Source organism: Dipodomys spectabilis, unplaced genomic scaffold (genome assembly GCF_019054845.1).
Source record: "Dipodomys spectabilis isolate Male_0828 unplaced genomic scaffold, ASM1905484v1 ptg000069l, whole genome shotgun sequence".
NCBI classification, from domain to species: domain Eukaryota; kingdom Metazoa; phylum Chordata; class Mammalia; order Rodentia; family Heteromyidae; genus Dipodomys; species Dipodomys spectabilis.
The window spans coordinates 5,015,191-5,030,731 of NW_024870746.1; the positions used below are offsets into that span (position 1 = coordinate 5,015,191).

Consider the following 15,541-nt stretch of genomic DNA (forward strand, 5'->3'; position numbering starts at 1 on the left):
GCATAGCACAGTCCCCTCTTGATTAGTGTTTGAGTCCTTTTCAATGTTTTGGGCTGGGGTATAGCCTCTTCTCTATCTTCCATCAGTGAGAATTCTTCTCGGGGTCCACTTTGCTTCCTCCAGCAACAGGGAACTAGTGTCTTTGGTAGTGGACAATGTGGTGGATGAATTCTCTGGGGCCTTCTTTTAATCAGGATTCCTGGAAAGGGGAAGAAGCTGCCATCCCTTCATTACACTGCTGCTCAGCTCTTGGAGAAGGGTGTCTTGGTGGAAATTGAAGATCTCCCCACCTCTCAGTATGTACCTTTGGAGGGCAGGATGTGGGATGTATCTTCCCTGTTGGGGGGGGTTACTCTGGGAGTGGAGCTCTGGGTGGAAGGGAGGGAGGAACAGGTTCCCTACCTTGTAGGAGTTGCTAGAGTGGTAGGGAAGACAGGGTACATCCAGACAGGGAGCTTTTTATGATAGTGGACCTAGTCTAGCACAGTTCTAGACACCCAGGGCAAAGAATGCTGGGAAATCTTCCTGGAGAGGAAGCACAGGAAGCACCAACAGCTGGGTAGGATTAGACAGATAAAAGGGTTGGTATAAGCAGAAGTAAAATCTGGAGAAGACAGGTGGGCCCTGGAAGGAACAACAGGGAAGAAGCCTAGACTTTGGCTGACACATAACCACTGCCTGATGAGCAGCAAGAGCAGGACTATTGCCCTGGAAAGAGATGATGGATCCCTTTCTTAAACCCTGTTGCTGACAGCTTTAGAAACGTCATCTTTGACATTACTCCTGGAAACGAAGCAGGAAAGTTTGAAGTAAATGCCAAGTTCCTGGGTGTAGACATGGAGAGATTTCAACTTCACTATCAGGTGAGGAGGACACTGCCTTGAACACTCAGAAACCTGCTGGGCTTTAGGTGCTGGCCAACCAGAATAATCTACTTCTCCGTAGGCCTCAAATGACATCAGCTTGTCTCCTCACCCCTTTAGTGTTGTCTATTCCTGGAGAAGAGCCCAAGCCCCCTTCCCTATGTACAGACCCCACTGCCATGTGTCTGGGAGTATTATGGCTGGTAGTGTCAGAAGTGAGATTAAGGTTTAAAGCACTATCACATGTCAGGGGCTTTACGTGTTACCTCATTTAATCCTCTCCACAGCTCACAACCATTATCCCTGTTTTATTGGCTCTAAGGCTAAAAGGTTAGGAAACTGGCCTCATTCACAGCCGGTGTTCAGGAGAGTGGTGATTTTAAATCCCTCCCCCCCCCCCCCCCCCCACCATTTTGCCTTTTGAGGAAAAAAACTGATTTCAAGTCCTAACCGCTGTAGTTAACATTTGGTTGTCACTGTAGCTCTGTCTCTGTCTCTCTGACTCTCTGTCTCTGACTCGCACTCTCTCTCTCTCTCTGCGCCTTGGTTCCCTCATTTGTGGAATGGATTAGCAGTTTTTAGTAGATTGACATGCCATAACCAGAAGCTCCTAAAACCACCTCTGGATCCTTCTCTCCTAGGACCTCTTACAGCTGCAGTATGAGGGTGTAGCTGTCATGAAGCTCTTCAACAAAGCCAAAGTCAATGTCAACCTTCTCATCTTCCTCCTCAACAAGAAGTTCTTGCGGAAGTGATGGAGACAGTGGGTGCCACCCAGGCCCCTCTTGATGGATATTCTTTAACACTAACTCACCTTTCTGCTTCCCTGAAGATACAGAGTTCAGGCCTGGGAAAAGATCAAAGACCCCTTCCCTGGCTGGGAGGAGTTTGTCTAACTTGGCCTCAGTTTGCCAAATTGGCTGAAGAGGGCCTGTCTTGCCCAGATCTAGATGTGTGGCTTCTACCACATGTGATAGAATGATGGTTTCCCAGCCAGATGGTAGGTAGAAAGTAGACCTACCCCACTATTACAAGCACTGCCTACAGGCCTCGTTTCCCTCTACTCACCTCTCTGCAGACTCCTAAAGCCAGGGTCAGCTCCCTATCCCTGCTTCCCATTTCATCAGCAGTGGGTGGGCCTCCTCTGCCAAAGCCCAGGCTCCTCTGCTGCTGTGACACCACCCATCCTTCAACCCCCACATCAGACAGGGTGTCAAGGTGCTATGTTTGCTGCTGTCATGTGGCACGGGCACTGTCATCCTCCATTGCAGTATGGGCAAGATGACCTTCTGTGAACCTCAAATCTTGTTCCCTCATTTATATGTCTGTTTTATATGTGGGTCACTAGGCTATTTATTCTCTCTCCCAATCCTACACTCTGGATCATTGTGCTGCCTTAATCATGGTTTTAATTCTCTCATCTTTCTGAGGCCAAATTCAAATTAATATCCATGCCATTCTTTTTTACTGTGTATTAAAGTCACCGTGGGTCAGGGCACTAGGGCCCCTGTGTGTGCGAGCTCATTATCTCAGCTTCCTACGGGAGGAAGAGCAGTCTTTCCCTTTTCTCTTTCACCCTCAGGACTTTTTCCACCCTCAGAGTGGCTCTTCAAGGTAGTTTTCTGCCTCTGCCTGTTTCTGTGTCCAGCCCACATCTTCCAACTTCCTGTCCCTCTTGCTCTTCTGACTTCACCTTAATAAAAGCAGCTGTTATCCCCACATCTGTTGTTGGCCCTTACTTAACTGCCTGTAGAGCAGGCCTCAAGGTCTTGGGCCTTCCTGGAGAGACCTGGGGGATCCATCCAGCAGCCTCTGCCTACCACTGGTGTGGGCCCACTCTGCCAGCCTTTCTCTCTCTCTCTCTCTCTCTCTCTCTCTCTCTCTCTCTCTGTGTCTCTCTTTCTCTCTCCCTCCTCTCCTCTCCTCTCCTCTCCTCTCTTCCCCTCTCCTCTCCTCTCCTCTCCTCTCTTCTCCTCTCTTCCTTCAGGGGACAAAAGAGGAAGGAATGCTTAGGTTTTGATTCTTTTTTTTTAATCTCTGAACACTAATGCTGAGAGGAGAAATCAGTCTCATTTCTTCTCTATCCATTCTGTGCACAGTTCCAGCAGGGTGAGGCCTGAGCCCTGGGTGACAATCGATACTAAAGGTGCTTGAGCCACAGCACTTTAGAATTGTAGGTTCTATATTCTGCTCAAAATCTTTCCATTGTGAAAACATTCCCCCCCCCCCACCCTTCCCCTTCTTACTTGCAGAGAGAGCCTGTGGGGGAGGGGACAAGGCAGACACCTGCCCTAACATTTGAACTTCCCAGCAGCCTCTGTTTGCCTGGTGCAGCCTGCCTCCCTCTGCTCTGTTCCATTCTGTCACTCAGGATCTGTCTTGCTGTCACATTCAATCTCAGTCACAGTCTCTTCCCCCCCTTAACATGTCACAGCAAAGACTTCAAGTACTGCCTTGCTCTGGGTGACAGTGACACGTACCAGTGCATCCTAGCTTCTACACATGCTCAGTCATCATTAACAATCTCACACTCACCAAATGGACCACTGTAATGTTCTTCCCACAATCCTGTGAGCTAACAACATATAGAAATAATGCCTGGTCTGGGGCTGGGAAGGTGGCTCAGTGGTAGAGCGCTTGCCTTGCATGCATGAGGCCCTAGGTTCGATTCCTCAGCACCACATAAGCAAAAAGAAAAAAGCCGGAAGTGGCGCTGTGGCTCAAGTGGTAGAGCACTAGCCTTGAGCTGAAGAGCTGAGGGACAGCGCCCAGGCCCAGAGTTCAGGCCCCAAGACCGGACCCAAAAAAAAAAAAAATATTGCCTGTTCTGGGCTGAGATATTCACATGTGCTTGCTACTTACAATAACCCTATAAAGGGAGACAATTATCATCTTTGTTTTATTTGGGTTTTTTTGTTGTTGTTTTTGTTCTTTTGGTCAGTTGTGGGGCTTGAACTCTGGGCCTGTGCGCTGTCCCTCAGCTCTTCAGCTCAAGGCTGGTGCTCTACCACTTGAACCATAGCGCCACTTCTGGCTTTTCTGCTTATGTGGTGCTTAGGAATCGAACTCAGGGCCCCATACATGCAAGGCAAGCACTTTACCACTGAGCCACCTTCCCAGCCCCATCATCTTTGTTAAAGAGATATAAGAGGAGTAAATGGTGTTTCAGAGGGTTAGATAAGTGCCCAAGGCTGGCTATAGAGCTAGTGCCTCTTCACTTAGTTCATATTTACCTGCAGTTTTTTGTTTGTTTGTTTTGTCCATTGTGGGGCTTGAACTCAGGGCCTAGGTGCTGTCCCTGAGGTTTTTTTTGTTTTTGTTTTTGTTTTTTTTTGGGGGGGGTCCGTTCATGGGGCCTGAACTCTGGGCTTTTTTCTTTTTTTTGCTTATGTGGTGCTGAGGAATCAAACCCAGGGCCTCAGGCATGCAAGGCAAGCGCTCTACCACTGAGCCACCTTCCCAGCCCAAGTCCCTGAGTTCTTTTGCTCAAGACTAGCACTGTACCACTTTGAGCCACAGTGCCACTTCCAGTTTTTGAGTGATTAACTGGTGATAAGAATCTCACGGGGACTTTGCTGCCCCGGCTGGCTTTGAACCTCCATCCTCAGACCTCAGCCAATTGAGTAGCTAGGCATGAACCACTGGCACCTGACTACCTGCAGTTTTTTTCTGAAAAATATTTTCTTCACTACACTCTTTCAAGCCCATCCTACATCCTCCACCATGGATAATGGTCACCATACACTGCATTTGTATGATTCCCTTTATAGGAAATGTCCAGAATAGGCAATTCCTGTGACTGATAGGAACAGAAAGTAGACTTGCGGTTGCAAGGTCCTGGGAAAAAGGAAAAATAAAGCCAGGTGCTGGTGGCTTACACCTATAATCCTAGCTCCTCAGGAGGCTGAGATCTGAGGAGTGAGGTTCAAAGCCAAACTGGAAAGTCCATGAGACTCTTAATCTCATATATGCATGAGTGTGTGTATGTGAGGATTGTGTGTATTGAGCTGTGCATTGTGGGAATGTGTGTGTGTATGTGGTGTTAGGGATAGAATTTGGTCTTGCAAATGCTAAGCACATGCTATACAACTCATCCACACTTCCAGCCCCCATTTTCACCATTAAACAATTCTCTAGCCAAGCACTGGTAGCTTCAGGCCTGTAATCCTAGCCACGCAGGAAGCTGACATCTGAGGATCATGATTCAAAGCCAGCCTAGGCCAAAAATTCATGAGCTGTGCTTGTTTCCCCAGCCCCTCAGAAAAGATTTGGCTTAGCCTGTAATCCTAGCTACTCAGGAGGCTGAGATCTGAGGATCTCAGTTCAAAGCCAGCCCTGACAGGAAAGTCTGTGAGTCTCTTATCTCCAATAAACCACTAGAAAACCAGAAGTGGCGCTGTGGCTCAAGTGGTAGGGCACTAGGCTTGAGCTGAAGAGCTCAGGGACAGCGCCCAGGCCCAGAGTTCAGGTACCATGACCCACCAAAAAAAAAAGAAAGGAGGAGGAGAGAAGAAACCTAGGATGTATTTTTGTGCCAGTACCAGGGCACTGTTCTTCAGCTTTTTTGCTCAAGGTTGCCATTCTACCACTTAAGCCACAGGTCCACTTCTGGCTTATTGGTAGTTAATTAGAGATTGAATCCCAGACTTTCCTTCCTGCTCTGGATGGCTTCAAATGGATATCCTCAGATCTCAGCCCTGAGTAGCATTACAGTCTGAGCCACCACTGAGTGCCTGAGAAACTTGGAATTTTCTTGTTTCTGAATAGCTCAGTCTATGGTACATGAAAATAGACTAATAGAGTCATCAAAGCCAATGTTGAGTCCTCATGGATCTACCTGAGGTGACCTGCTTTAAAAGCCCTAAGCTTCCTTGTAAGAAATCTAGCTGCCCTGAAACCCAGGTACTGGGGAGACTTCAAGAAGAAACTAGAGAGAAAAAGACTAGCGTTCCAGATCCCATCTGCTAGACATCCCTAGTCCAGGCACCAGACATGTACAAAGGACTCTTGAGAAGACTTCTGACCCAAACTCACAACACCACAAGCCTGAGTGACAGTCATCCAGCTGAGTTGTCAATCTCCCAGCCATAAGCCATCCCAATACTAAGTGTGGTTGTTATAAGTCACTAAGTATAGACATAGACTCATTCATGCTTATTTGCATAAGTGGCTTGCTATTCCCTAGAGTGCTCTGAGACTCACTTATTCCACTGAACAGTTTGCCTTGGGCTGTTCTGTGTCAGTGGGCCCAGATCCACTTCGTGCTCCGTTTGGCTGGGCTGCATTCCACAGCACAGATGTTCTATAACGTAGCACAGATGATTTTCAAACAACTATGCCTGTAGCTCAGCTCTTCAAAGCTAGCTTAGCCAGAAATCTGTTGCATAAAATAAGACAAAGAAGGAGTGAAGGCAAGAAGGTCCCCTGCCCCAATCATATCCTTTCCTGCCCTATCAAAGGAAAAGTTCTAGAAGAAACCTATAGCATTCACTTTCTGGGTTCAGGAATATATTTCAGCAGTGAAAATTTATCATGTGTGTGTGCATGCACAGATAAGTTCATTGTACCAAGACTAGAACTTAAGGCCTAGGTGTTATCCTTTAGCTTTTTTTTTTTTTTTTTTCTCAAGGCTGGTGCTCTACAGCTTGAGTCACAGCTCCACTTCCTGCTTTCTGGTGGTTACTTGGAGATAAGAGTCTCACAGACTCCTCCTTACCCAGGCTAACTTCAAACATCATTCCTCAAATCTCAGCCTCCTGAGTATCTAGAGTTGTCATTAGCACCTGGCTGCAGTTGCATCTTGAATGAATCTTCAGATCACCAATTCAAGAGGAGCCTAGTAGGTTCCCAGTTCGGACAACACCCAGGGTCAACAAACCCAATCTCTTGATAGCCCCTCTCCCCCTCCCCCTCCCCTTTCCCTCCCTCTCTTCCTCCCTCCCTCCCTTTTTCTTTTTCTCTTTCTCTCTTTCTTTCTCTCTCTCTTTCTCTTTCTTTCTTTCTTTCTTTCTGTCTGTCTTTCTTTCTTTCTTTCATCAGTTGTGAGACTTGAACTTGGGGCCTGGGGTGCTGTCCCTGAGCCTCTTTGTGCTCAAGGCTAGACCACTTGAGCTACAGCACCACTTCTGGTTTTTGAGTGGTTAATTGGAGTTGAGTCTCATGGGGACTTTTCTGCCCAGACTGGCTTCAAACCTCGATCTTCAGATCTCAACCTCCTGAGTAGCTAGGATTACAGGTGTGAGCCACAGATGCCCTGCTTAACCCCTTCTTTCATACTCAAATCTTCCAAGATGGTGTGGGGATTGAACCTGGTGTTTTGAAAATATCCTTCACCCTTCTTGGGTGCTGAACTATGGGACTGGGCACCGTCCCTCATTTTTCAGCTCAAGGCTAGTGCCCTACCACTTGAGCCACAGTTCCACTTCGAGCTTTTTTCTGCTTATGTAATGCTGAGGAATCGAACCCAAGGCTTCATGCACGTGAGGCAAGCACTCTACCACTGAGCCAACTTCCCAGCCCTTCTTCACCCTTCTTAATAGACTAGAACCTCATATTGCCACCTCCAATCTTTTGGCATGTTTTCTACTCTCTAAAATTCCTCACCCTCTAAGCACAATACCACCATAACCATCTGTGCCAGTTCTCTCTGAGCCTGTGGCAAACCTCATGGGATAGAAACAAAGTCACTGGACAAACAGGACTTCAGATTCAATCCTCATCTTTCCAGGACTTGGGTTCTCTTATTTCCTTTCTCAACTTCTATTTTAGGAGAAAATATAGAGTTCAAGTTATATTCCCATCATCTATCACCATTACTCTTCCTGCTCCCATTGAGAGGCCCTGGCTTTTGACCTTAATAGGTTGACCCTAAAAATGACCTTCCCACCTTTGCCCTGTTGCTGCCTACCTTGAGAAGAGGAAGAAAATGAGACGGGAGTTAGAAAGGAGGCTTTGCTGCTCTCTACCACCTCTCTCAGGCTTTGGGCTTAGACACATGTCTTTCTCTTTTTCAGGAAATAGAAAGCAGATGCCATCCATGATTGCAAGTCTAGTGTAATCTCTACAGCTCTTTTTTTTTTTTTTTGATCATGGGGCTTGAACTCTGGGCCTGGGTGCTATCTCACAGCTCCTTAGCTCAAGGCTAGCACTCTACCACTTGAGCCATAGCACCACTTCCAGTTTTCTAGTGGTTAATTGGAGATGAGTCTCACAGACTTTCCTGCCCAGGCTGGCTTTGAACTGCAATCCTCAGATCTCAGCCTCCTGAGTAGCTAGGATTACAGGTGTGAGCCACTGGTGCCCAGCCCTCTACAGCTCTTCATAAGTAGCCCTCATCACTGAGGAAACCAAGGCTCTGAGAGGGTCAGTGACTCACCCAAAGTCTCCTAGAAATGACTAAGCTGGGACTGGATTTCAGGTCTGCCTGACCTGGCCTTCTCTCCTAGCTTTCTGTGAATCTGAGCAATTCCAAAGTCCCTGGGTGACTATACTAGATCTTTCAGTGCCACCTCAGTCAGTAGCACCTTTAATAATTAGTGGGGTTTTATTGTTTTTTTTTGGTTGGTCGTGGGGCTTGAACTCTGAGCTTGGACATTGTCCCTGCACTCTTCAGCTCAAGGCAAGTGCTCTACCGCTTGAGCCACAGCGCCACTTCCGGTTTTCTAGTGGTTTATTGGAGATAAGAGTCTCACAGACTTTCCTGCCTGGGCTGGCTTTGAACGCTATCCTCAGATCTCAGCCTCCTCAGTAGCTAGGATTACAGGCATGAGCCACCAGCACCCAGCACCAAGTTAATAATTAGTTCATTGGTCTTAACCTTAGGGAGCTTCCTCTTCCATGTGGAGTCCTGGCTTCCCCTCAGTGTTCCTCTGAACAAAAAGTCATGGGTCCCTTCCTTGGCAATGGGAGTGGGGGGCACAGAGCGGTTTTCTCCCTTTACCTTTGTCTTATGGCAGGGCAGACAGTCCTGGATTGGAATCTTACAACCACTTCTTGCTGGTGAACAAGAACATGCTTAGCTGCTGCAAAGCGAAGATCAATTCATGCCATGTGAGCCACTATCTGATTATGAAAACTGCCCATGATGCCATTCAGAGTGTGACCCCACAAGCAGGAATGAAAACAAAAGAAACCTACACACCATGGCTCATACCTGTAATTTTAGCTACTCAGAGGGCTAAGAGCTTCAAAGCTAGCCCATGCAGAAAAGTCCCTCAGACTCCTATCTCCACTTAGCCCACCAAAAAGCCAGAAGTAGAGCTGTGGCTCAAGTAGTTGATTGCCAGCCTTAAATGAAAGAGCTAAGGGGCCGGGAAGGTGGCTCAGTGGTAGAGTGCTTGCTTTGCATGCATGAGGCCGGCCCTGTGTTCTATTCCTCAGCACCACATAAGCAGAAAAAGCCGGCAGTGGCGCTGTGGCTCAAGGGGTAGAGCACTAGTCTGGAGTTGAAGAGCTGAGGGACAGCGCCCAGGCCCAGAGTTCAGGCCCCACAACCGACCAAAAAAAAAAAAAAGAGCTAAGAGACAGCATCCAAACCCAGAGTTCAAGCCCCAGTATAGGCACAAGAAAGGAAGGAAGGCAAACAGGCAAGACAAAGCTGAATGTGACAGCTCACACCTGTAATGCTAGCATGCAGAAGGCTGAGATCGGGAAGGTCAAGGTCTCAACCAATGGATACTTAGGTGTGGTGACATGGCTGTCATCCCAGCCATGAAAGAGGAATAAATAGGAGGATTGAATTCCAAGCCAGCCCAGTCAAAAATAAGACTGATCGTATTTGAAAAATAATGAAATAAAAAATGGAGGGGGACCGGGCACCGGTGGCTCACACCTGTAATCCTAGCTACTCAGGAGGCTGAGATCTGAGGATCACAGTTCAAAGCCAGCTGAGGCAGGAAAGTCCATGAGACTCTTCAATAAAAACCACTAGAAAACCAGAAGTGGCACTGTAGCTCAAGCGGTAGAGTGCTCGCCTTAAGCTGAAGAGCTGAGGGACAGCACTCAGGCCCAGAGTTCAAGCCCTACAACCGACAAAAAAAAAAAAAAGAAGGGGTAGCCCAGTGATAGTGGCTCACACCTGTAATCCTAACAGCTCAGGAGGCTGAGATCTGAAGATCACTGTTCAAAGCCATCCCTGGCAGGAAAATCCATGGGATTCTTACCTCCAATTAACCACCAGAAAACCAGAAGTAGAACTGTGGCTCAAAGTGGTGGACCATTAGCCTTGAACACAAAGCTCAGGGACAGGGCCTAGGCCCTGAGTTCAAGCCCCAAGACCAACAAAAACAAAATAAAATGATGGGATATGGCTCAAGTGATAGAACATCTGCCTAGCAAAGCTCTCAGGGCCCCCACAAAAAAAAAAAAAAAAGGAGGAGGAAGAGGCCTCTCTTTATCCTAATTCTTCTCAGCAGTGCAGTCCTGGGGCTAAGTCTGGAGAGTATGAGTTGGAGAACTTGAACTTCTAACCCTCTCTGGGAAGAGGAAGAGGAGACTGAAGCACACTCAATCCCCTGCAGAAGGCAGGGATCATGCCAGGATGGACAGCAAAAAGCTGTTAACACAAGGTGAGCCACAAATGGTTATTCTGCCCACATGTCTGGTAGGTGAAGGGAGCTGCTGCGGTACCAGATACAGACTGTCTGTGTGGAGGAGGGTTTAAGTTTGGGCCCCCACCACCCATCTCCAGTACTTGGCTTGCATGTCCTAAGTACTCAATAAATGCCTATTGAATGAGGGTCCTTTCCTATAGGGGCTGAAAAACAGAGGAAGAGACAGAAAGAGAGTGTTGACAGCACTATGTCAACAATGAGCCAAGGCCTGAGCTGCCCTTTATTATACAGCTCCTGCTAAATATACAGTTTCATGGGTGACAGGACTCAAAGGAGAAATAACAGTCTTATTGATTCCCATTGGCCCTCCTATTGTTGATCCCTACTGACCTCTGTCAAACTCCAGTCAACCTAAAAATAAAGAAAAAGAGGATAAAAATAGGACTAGGAGCTGGGTGCCAGTGGCTCACGCCTGTAATCCTAACTACTCAGGAGGCTGAGATCTGAGGATCGAGGTTCAAAGCCAGCCCAGGCAGGGAAGTTCAAGAGACTCTTATCTCCAATAAACCACTAGAAAACCGGAAGTGGTGCTGTAGCTCAAGCCGTAGAGCGCTCGCCTTGAGCTGAAGAGCACAAGGACAGCGCCCAAGCCCAGAGTTCAAGCCCTACAACCGACAAAAAAAAAAAAAATAAGACTAGGGCCCAGTGCTGGTAGCTAGTACTTGTAATCCTAGCTACTTAGGAGACAGATCTGAAGATCCAGGTTCAAAGCCAGCCTGGGCAGGAAAGTCTGTGAAATTTTTCTTCAATTAACCAGAAGTAAAGATGGGATTCAAGTGGTAGGGCATTAGCCTTGAGAGGGAAAAACAAAACAAAACTCTGAGAAAGTACCTAGGCCTTGAATTCAAGCCTTAGGACTGGCACATGTGCGCACGTGTGCACACACACACAACAGAACTAGAGGAGTGTGGCTTAAGTGGTAGAATTCTTGCTTAGCAAGTGTGAGGCACTGAGTTCAATTCTCAATACCACAAAACAAAAACAGAAAGAGAGAAAAAAATTTAAGTGTAGAGCTTCAACAGGGCTGAGAGCACATGGCCAGCTTGAACTCTGGTGTGGGCGCTGTTCCTAAGCTCTTCAGCTTAAGGCGAGCACTCTACCGCTTGAATCACAGCTCCACTTCTGGTTTTCTGGTGGTTTATTGGAGATAAGAGTATCATGGATTTTCCTGCCTGGGCTGGCTTAGAACCATAATCCTCAGATCTCAGCCTCCAGAGTAGCTAGGATTGCAGATATAAGCCACCGGCGCCCAGCCTGCTTACCTTTGTTTTGCTTAAGGCTGATAGTTTACCTCCATTTCTGTCTTTTTGTCAATTAATTGGAGGTAGAGTCTTTTGGATTTATCTGCCAAGGCTGGCTTCAAACCTTAATCCTCAGATCTCAGCCTCCTGAGCAGCTAGGATTACAGGCATGAACCACCAGTGCCCAGCTCAGCTTCCTTCCCATATGTCATTTTCCCGTTTCTACCGTGGTTTTTACCTTTTAAAAGACAGAACAAGTCCAACACACAGGTTCACACACACAATTACAGCATCCCGGAAAAGGATCTCACAGTTCTTCCTCATGCTCACCCCTGACAACCCTCAAAGATGGTCCTTTGAGTGTCATACAAGTTCACACACACAGTCACAGCATCCAGAAAGGGATCTCACACTTCCTCCTCATGCTCCCTGATCTGAGGAGTACATTCCTCCTCTGTAACTGTCAGGGAGAGGATGGGAAAGGAAGCCTGAGCTCTAGCCAACCTGCTCCTTTTCTGTCTCCTTGTCTCCCCAGTACAAATGGTGCCAAGCTCCCCTCCTATGCCCTCCAGGTACGCAGCCTCTTGTTGCTTAGCAACAAGGCCTCATCCCCATACCTCAACAGCCTCCCCTGGTAGCTCTAGTAGCAACACTGCAGGGAGAGCCAGGCTGGACCTTGTAGGATCTACTGCTGCTGCTGCTGCTGCTGACAGGGAGTGTGTGGGAACAAGCCCCAAAATAAGCCCAGGTGTGAAAGCATTCAGGTCCCACACTGACTCTTAGAAAGTCCTGCTGTGCCTCTTTTCCCAGTCCTGGCTCTCTGGGTCTGTTTCTAGGTTATCTTCCTCTGCTTAGGGCTCAAGTATCACATTTGTTGACCTTTGTTCTCTGTCCATCCTGTAAATCCTCATCCACATGAATGTCTCCATGGCTGCTCCAGCCTCTCTTGCATCTCTTCCTGTCAGACTGTGTAGTTGCTGGACATAAGTCTCCTAATTGCCCAATTCCAAGGGCCAGTTACCATGGCCTCCATATGCTACCAGTGAGACTAGGACCTTAACTCCTTGTTCACATCTTCCTAGACTGGCCTGTGGTAGAAGGGATCAGAGAGGACTCCCCCAAAGGAGTTCTATAGCCTGGGCTGGCCTTCTGCGTCAGTGGAAACTGACACTGGACTTCGGGCCAACTAGACAAGGACTAGGCCCAGAAAAAAAAAAAAAAAAAAGTCCTTCTTGTGGCCTTCCTCCCATTGCTTCAGCCAGGATGGCCCAGTTCCCAAGAGGAGCTCCAGAGAGGCTCAGCACTGGTGACAGCCAGGAACTACCCTACCCAGACCAGTGCACCCCCCCTCCCCCCACTAACCGAGTCCTCCAAAGGCATGACACCAATCCTCCTGTCTCTGCATCCACCTGACTTGTCCCCTGCCACCCCACAAGCAGGCACTTATGTCTGACAATATTATCTGTTAAGAAGTCAGGGCTAGGAGCAGGTCAGCCAACAGAGAGCTGAGAGGAAGTACTTCCAGAGTAAGGAGGCTGGAATGAAGGCCAGTTCCCAAGCCAACCAGGGGCTAGAAAGCTGCAAAATGAGGGCATGAAGGAGCTTGAGGGAGGGAGGACTAAAATCAGCCATCTAGCTGAGGAAGCAGTCAAACAACAGAAGGAACTTTCAGGCAGGAGGCGGGACCAAGTGACCTCACCCAAACCCTGTGGTCTGCTTCTGTTGCAACCTGGCGAGTCTCCCAGCTCTCCTGGGTCCCCAAGCTTTTTATAGTTCACTCCCCAACTTGGGTTTAAATAATTAAACAAGATGGACAGAAATAGCAGCCGGACAGTGGAGACAGGTTATTTTGGGGTTTTCTGGAACATAGTGCTCCTGGGTGTTACCCTATCCTTGCACAGGGTGGAGCTAGCATCCAGGCTGCTGGGATACTCCAGTGAGGAAATCCCACCCACCCCCTGTGCGCTTTGGCTTGATAGAGTTGCTTTCAGCCCCTGGAGGGTCTCCAGTTTTGCCTCCTCTTCAAAGAAGAGAGCATTTCACTGCTTTCTGACCCTGGCTACTCCCTGGAGGCAGTGACTTCTGTTGCCTGTCAGGCCTTCTACTACAGAGATGGTGACAGATACTGACAATCAGATCCATAAGCAACTGCAAGACAGGCTGAACCAGGATGAAGTGACCACTGGCCAGGACTCCTCTGGCCAAGGAGATGGAATCAGGTGATACAAAGCCTTGCCCTCTCCCTCACTATCCCTATAATAGGGAAACTGAAGGGAATATGACTGGAATGGGGAGTAGGAAGCACACTAGGAAGAAGAGGCATTAGAGATGGATTGGTGGGTGGGATTTCAGAGAAGAAAAGGCTGAAGGTGGGTTAATGTCTGGGCAAAAAAATTCTCAGCTTTCGGTTCCCTTCAGTGTTTATTTGTCTCTGGCAGAACCCCAGCCTAAGTTTCCTGGGAAAAAAAGTTTTCAGTAGCTGCTCTGGGGACTAGAAGAAGTAGGCATCTCTCCCCTGCCCCAAGTCTTCCTCCACACCAGTCACTTGCAACTGGTTGTTCCAACTACAAAAAGGAGCCTCAATTCTACCTTGAGGTTCTACCATAAAGCTTTAAAATTTGGAGCACTGAGGAAGCCTGAGGGGGGGCAAGCGAGAAATCTATAGTTTTCCCTCTGTGGATAACAACTCTAGGGATATGAGGTTCAGAGTTCAGTAAATACTGAAATTTTTATTCATCCTACAACCTTTTTCTTCTTTGGCAGTACTAGGGTTTAAAACCATAGCCTAGCTAGACAAGTGCTCTAGCAATTGAACCATACTTCAGCCCTGAATAAACATTTTTTATTTATAAACATTTATGGGGGGGGTGGTCCTGGGACTTGAACTCAGGGCCTGAGCACTGTCCCTGAGCTTTTGTGCTCAAAGCTAGTGCTCTACTACTTGAACCACAGCTCTATTTCCAGCTTTTTGCTGGTTAATTGGAGATAAGAGTTGCTTGGGAGTTTTCCTGCTTGGACTGGCTTCAAACTGCTATCCTCAAATCTCAACCTCCTGAGTAGCTAGAAATATAGATATGTGCCACTGGCACCTGGCTTCAAAAAATAATTTTAAAAACACTGGTTACAAGTTACATATTCTGCTTAGAGTTAGGAATAAATTTGTATGCCATAAACTTGTAAACTCATGTTCTCTAGAAACTCACAGTTTGGAACCCTGAATGGCACTCTTATAACTTACCCAGGGGGAAAGTGGTACAGCTCAAGTATTGGAGCACTTACCTAGCATACAGAAAGATCTAGGTTCGTTCCCCAGTACCAAAAAAAAAAAAGCCAGCCCTAGGTGTCTTTTTTTTTTTTTCCCGGTCCGGTCATGGGGCCTGAACTCTGGGCCTGGGCACTGTCCCTCAGCTCTTCAGCTCAAGGCTAGAGCGCTCTACCACTTGAGCCACAGCGCCACTTCCGGCTTTTTTCTTTTTGCTTATGTGGCGCTGAGGAATCGAACCCAGGGCCTCATGCATGCAAGGCAAGCGCTCTACCACTGAGCCAACTTCCCAACCCCTCTAGGTGTCTTATGCCTGTAATCCAAGCTACTTCAGGAGTCTGAGATTTTATGACTGTAATCCAAGCTACTTCAGGAGTCTGAGATCTGAAGATCCCAGTCTGAAGCTAGCCCAGGCAGATAAGCCTGGAGACTCTTTTCTCCAATAACCACCAAAAAGCTGGAAGTGGAGCTGAAGTGATAGAATGCCAGCTTGAGTGAAAAAGCTAAGGGACAGTGTGTAGGCCCTGAATTCAAGCCCCAGTACTGGCATCAAAACACAAACAA

The 15,541-nt window shown here is 47.7% G+C and overlaps 1 protein-coding gene across 1 annotated transcript in view; it reads left to right on the forward strand.

The window, feature by feature from the left end:
- Positions 1-2,579, forward strand: part of Iqgap3 (IQ motif containing GTPase activating protein 3) — a 52,839-nt gene extending 50,260 nt beyond the window's left edge. The window contains exons 36-38 of the mRNA XM_042682282.1: positions 195-296; positions 755-863; positions 1,505-2,579. Coding sequence (XP_042538216.1) covers positions 195-296; positions 755-863; positions 1,505-1,618 — 325 coding nt within the window. The 3' untranslated portion in view covers positions 1,619-2,579. The remainder of the gene's footprint in view (positions 1-194; positions 297-754; positions 864-1,504) is intronic.
- Positions 2,580-15,541: the final 12,962 nt, after the last annotated feature.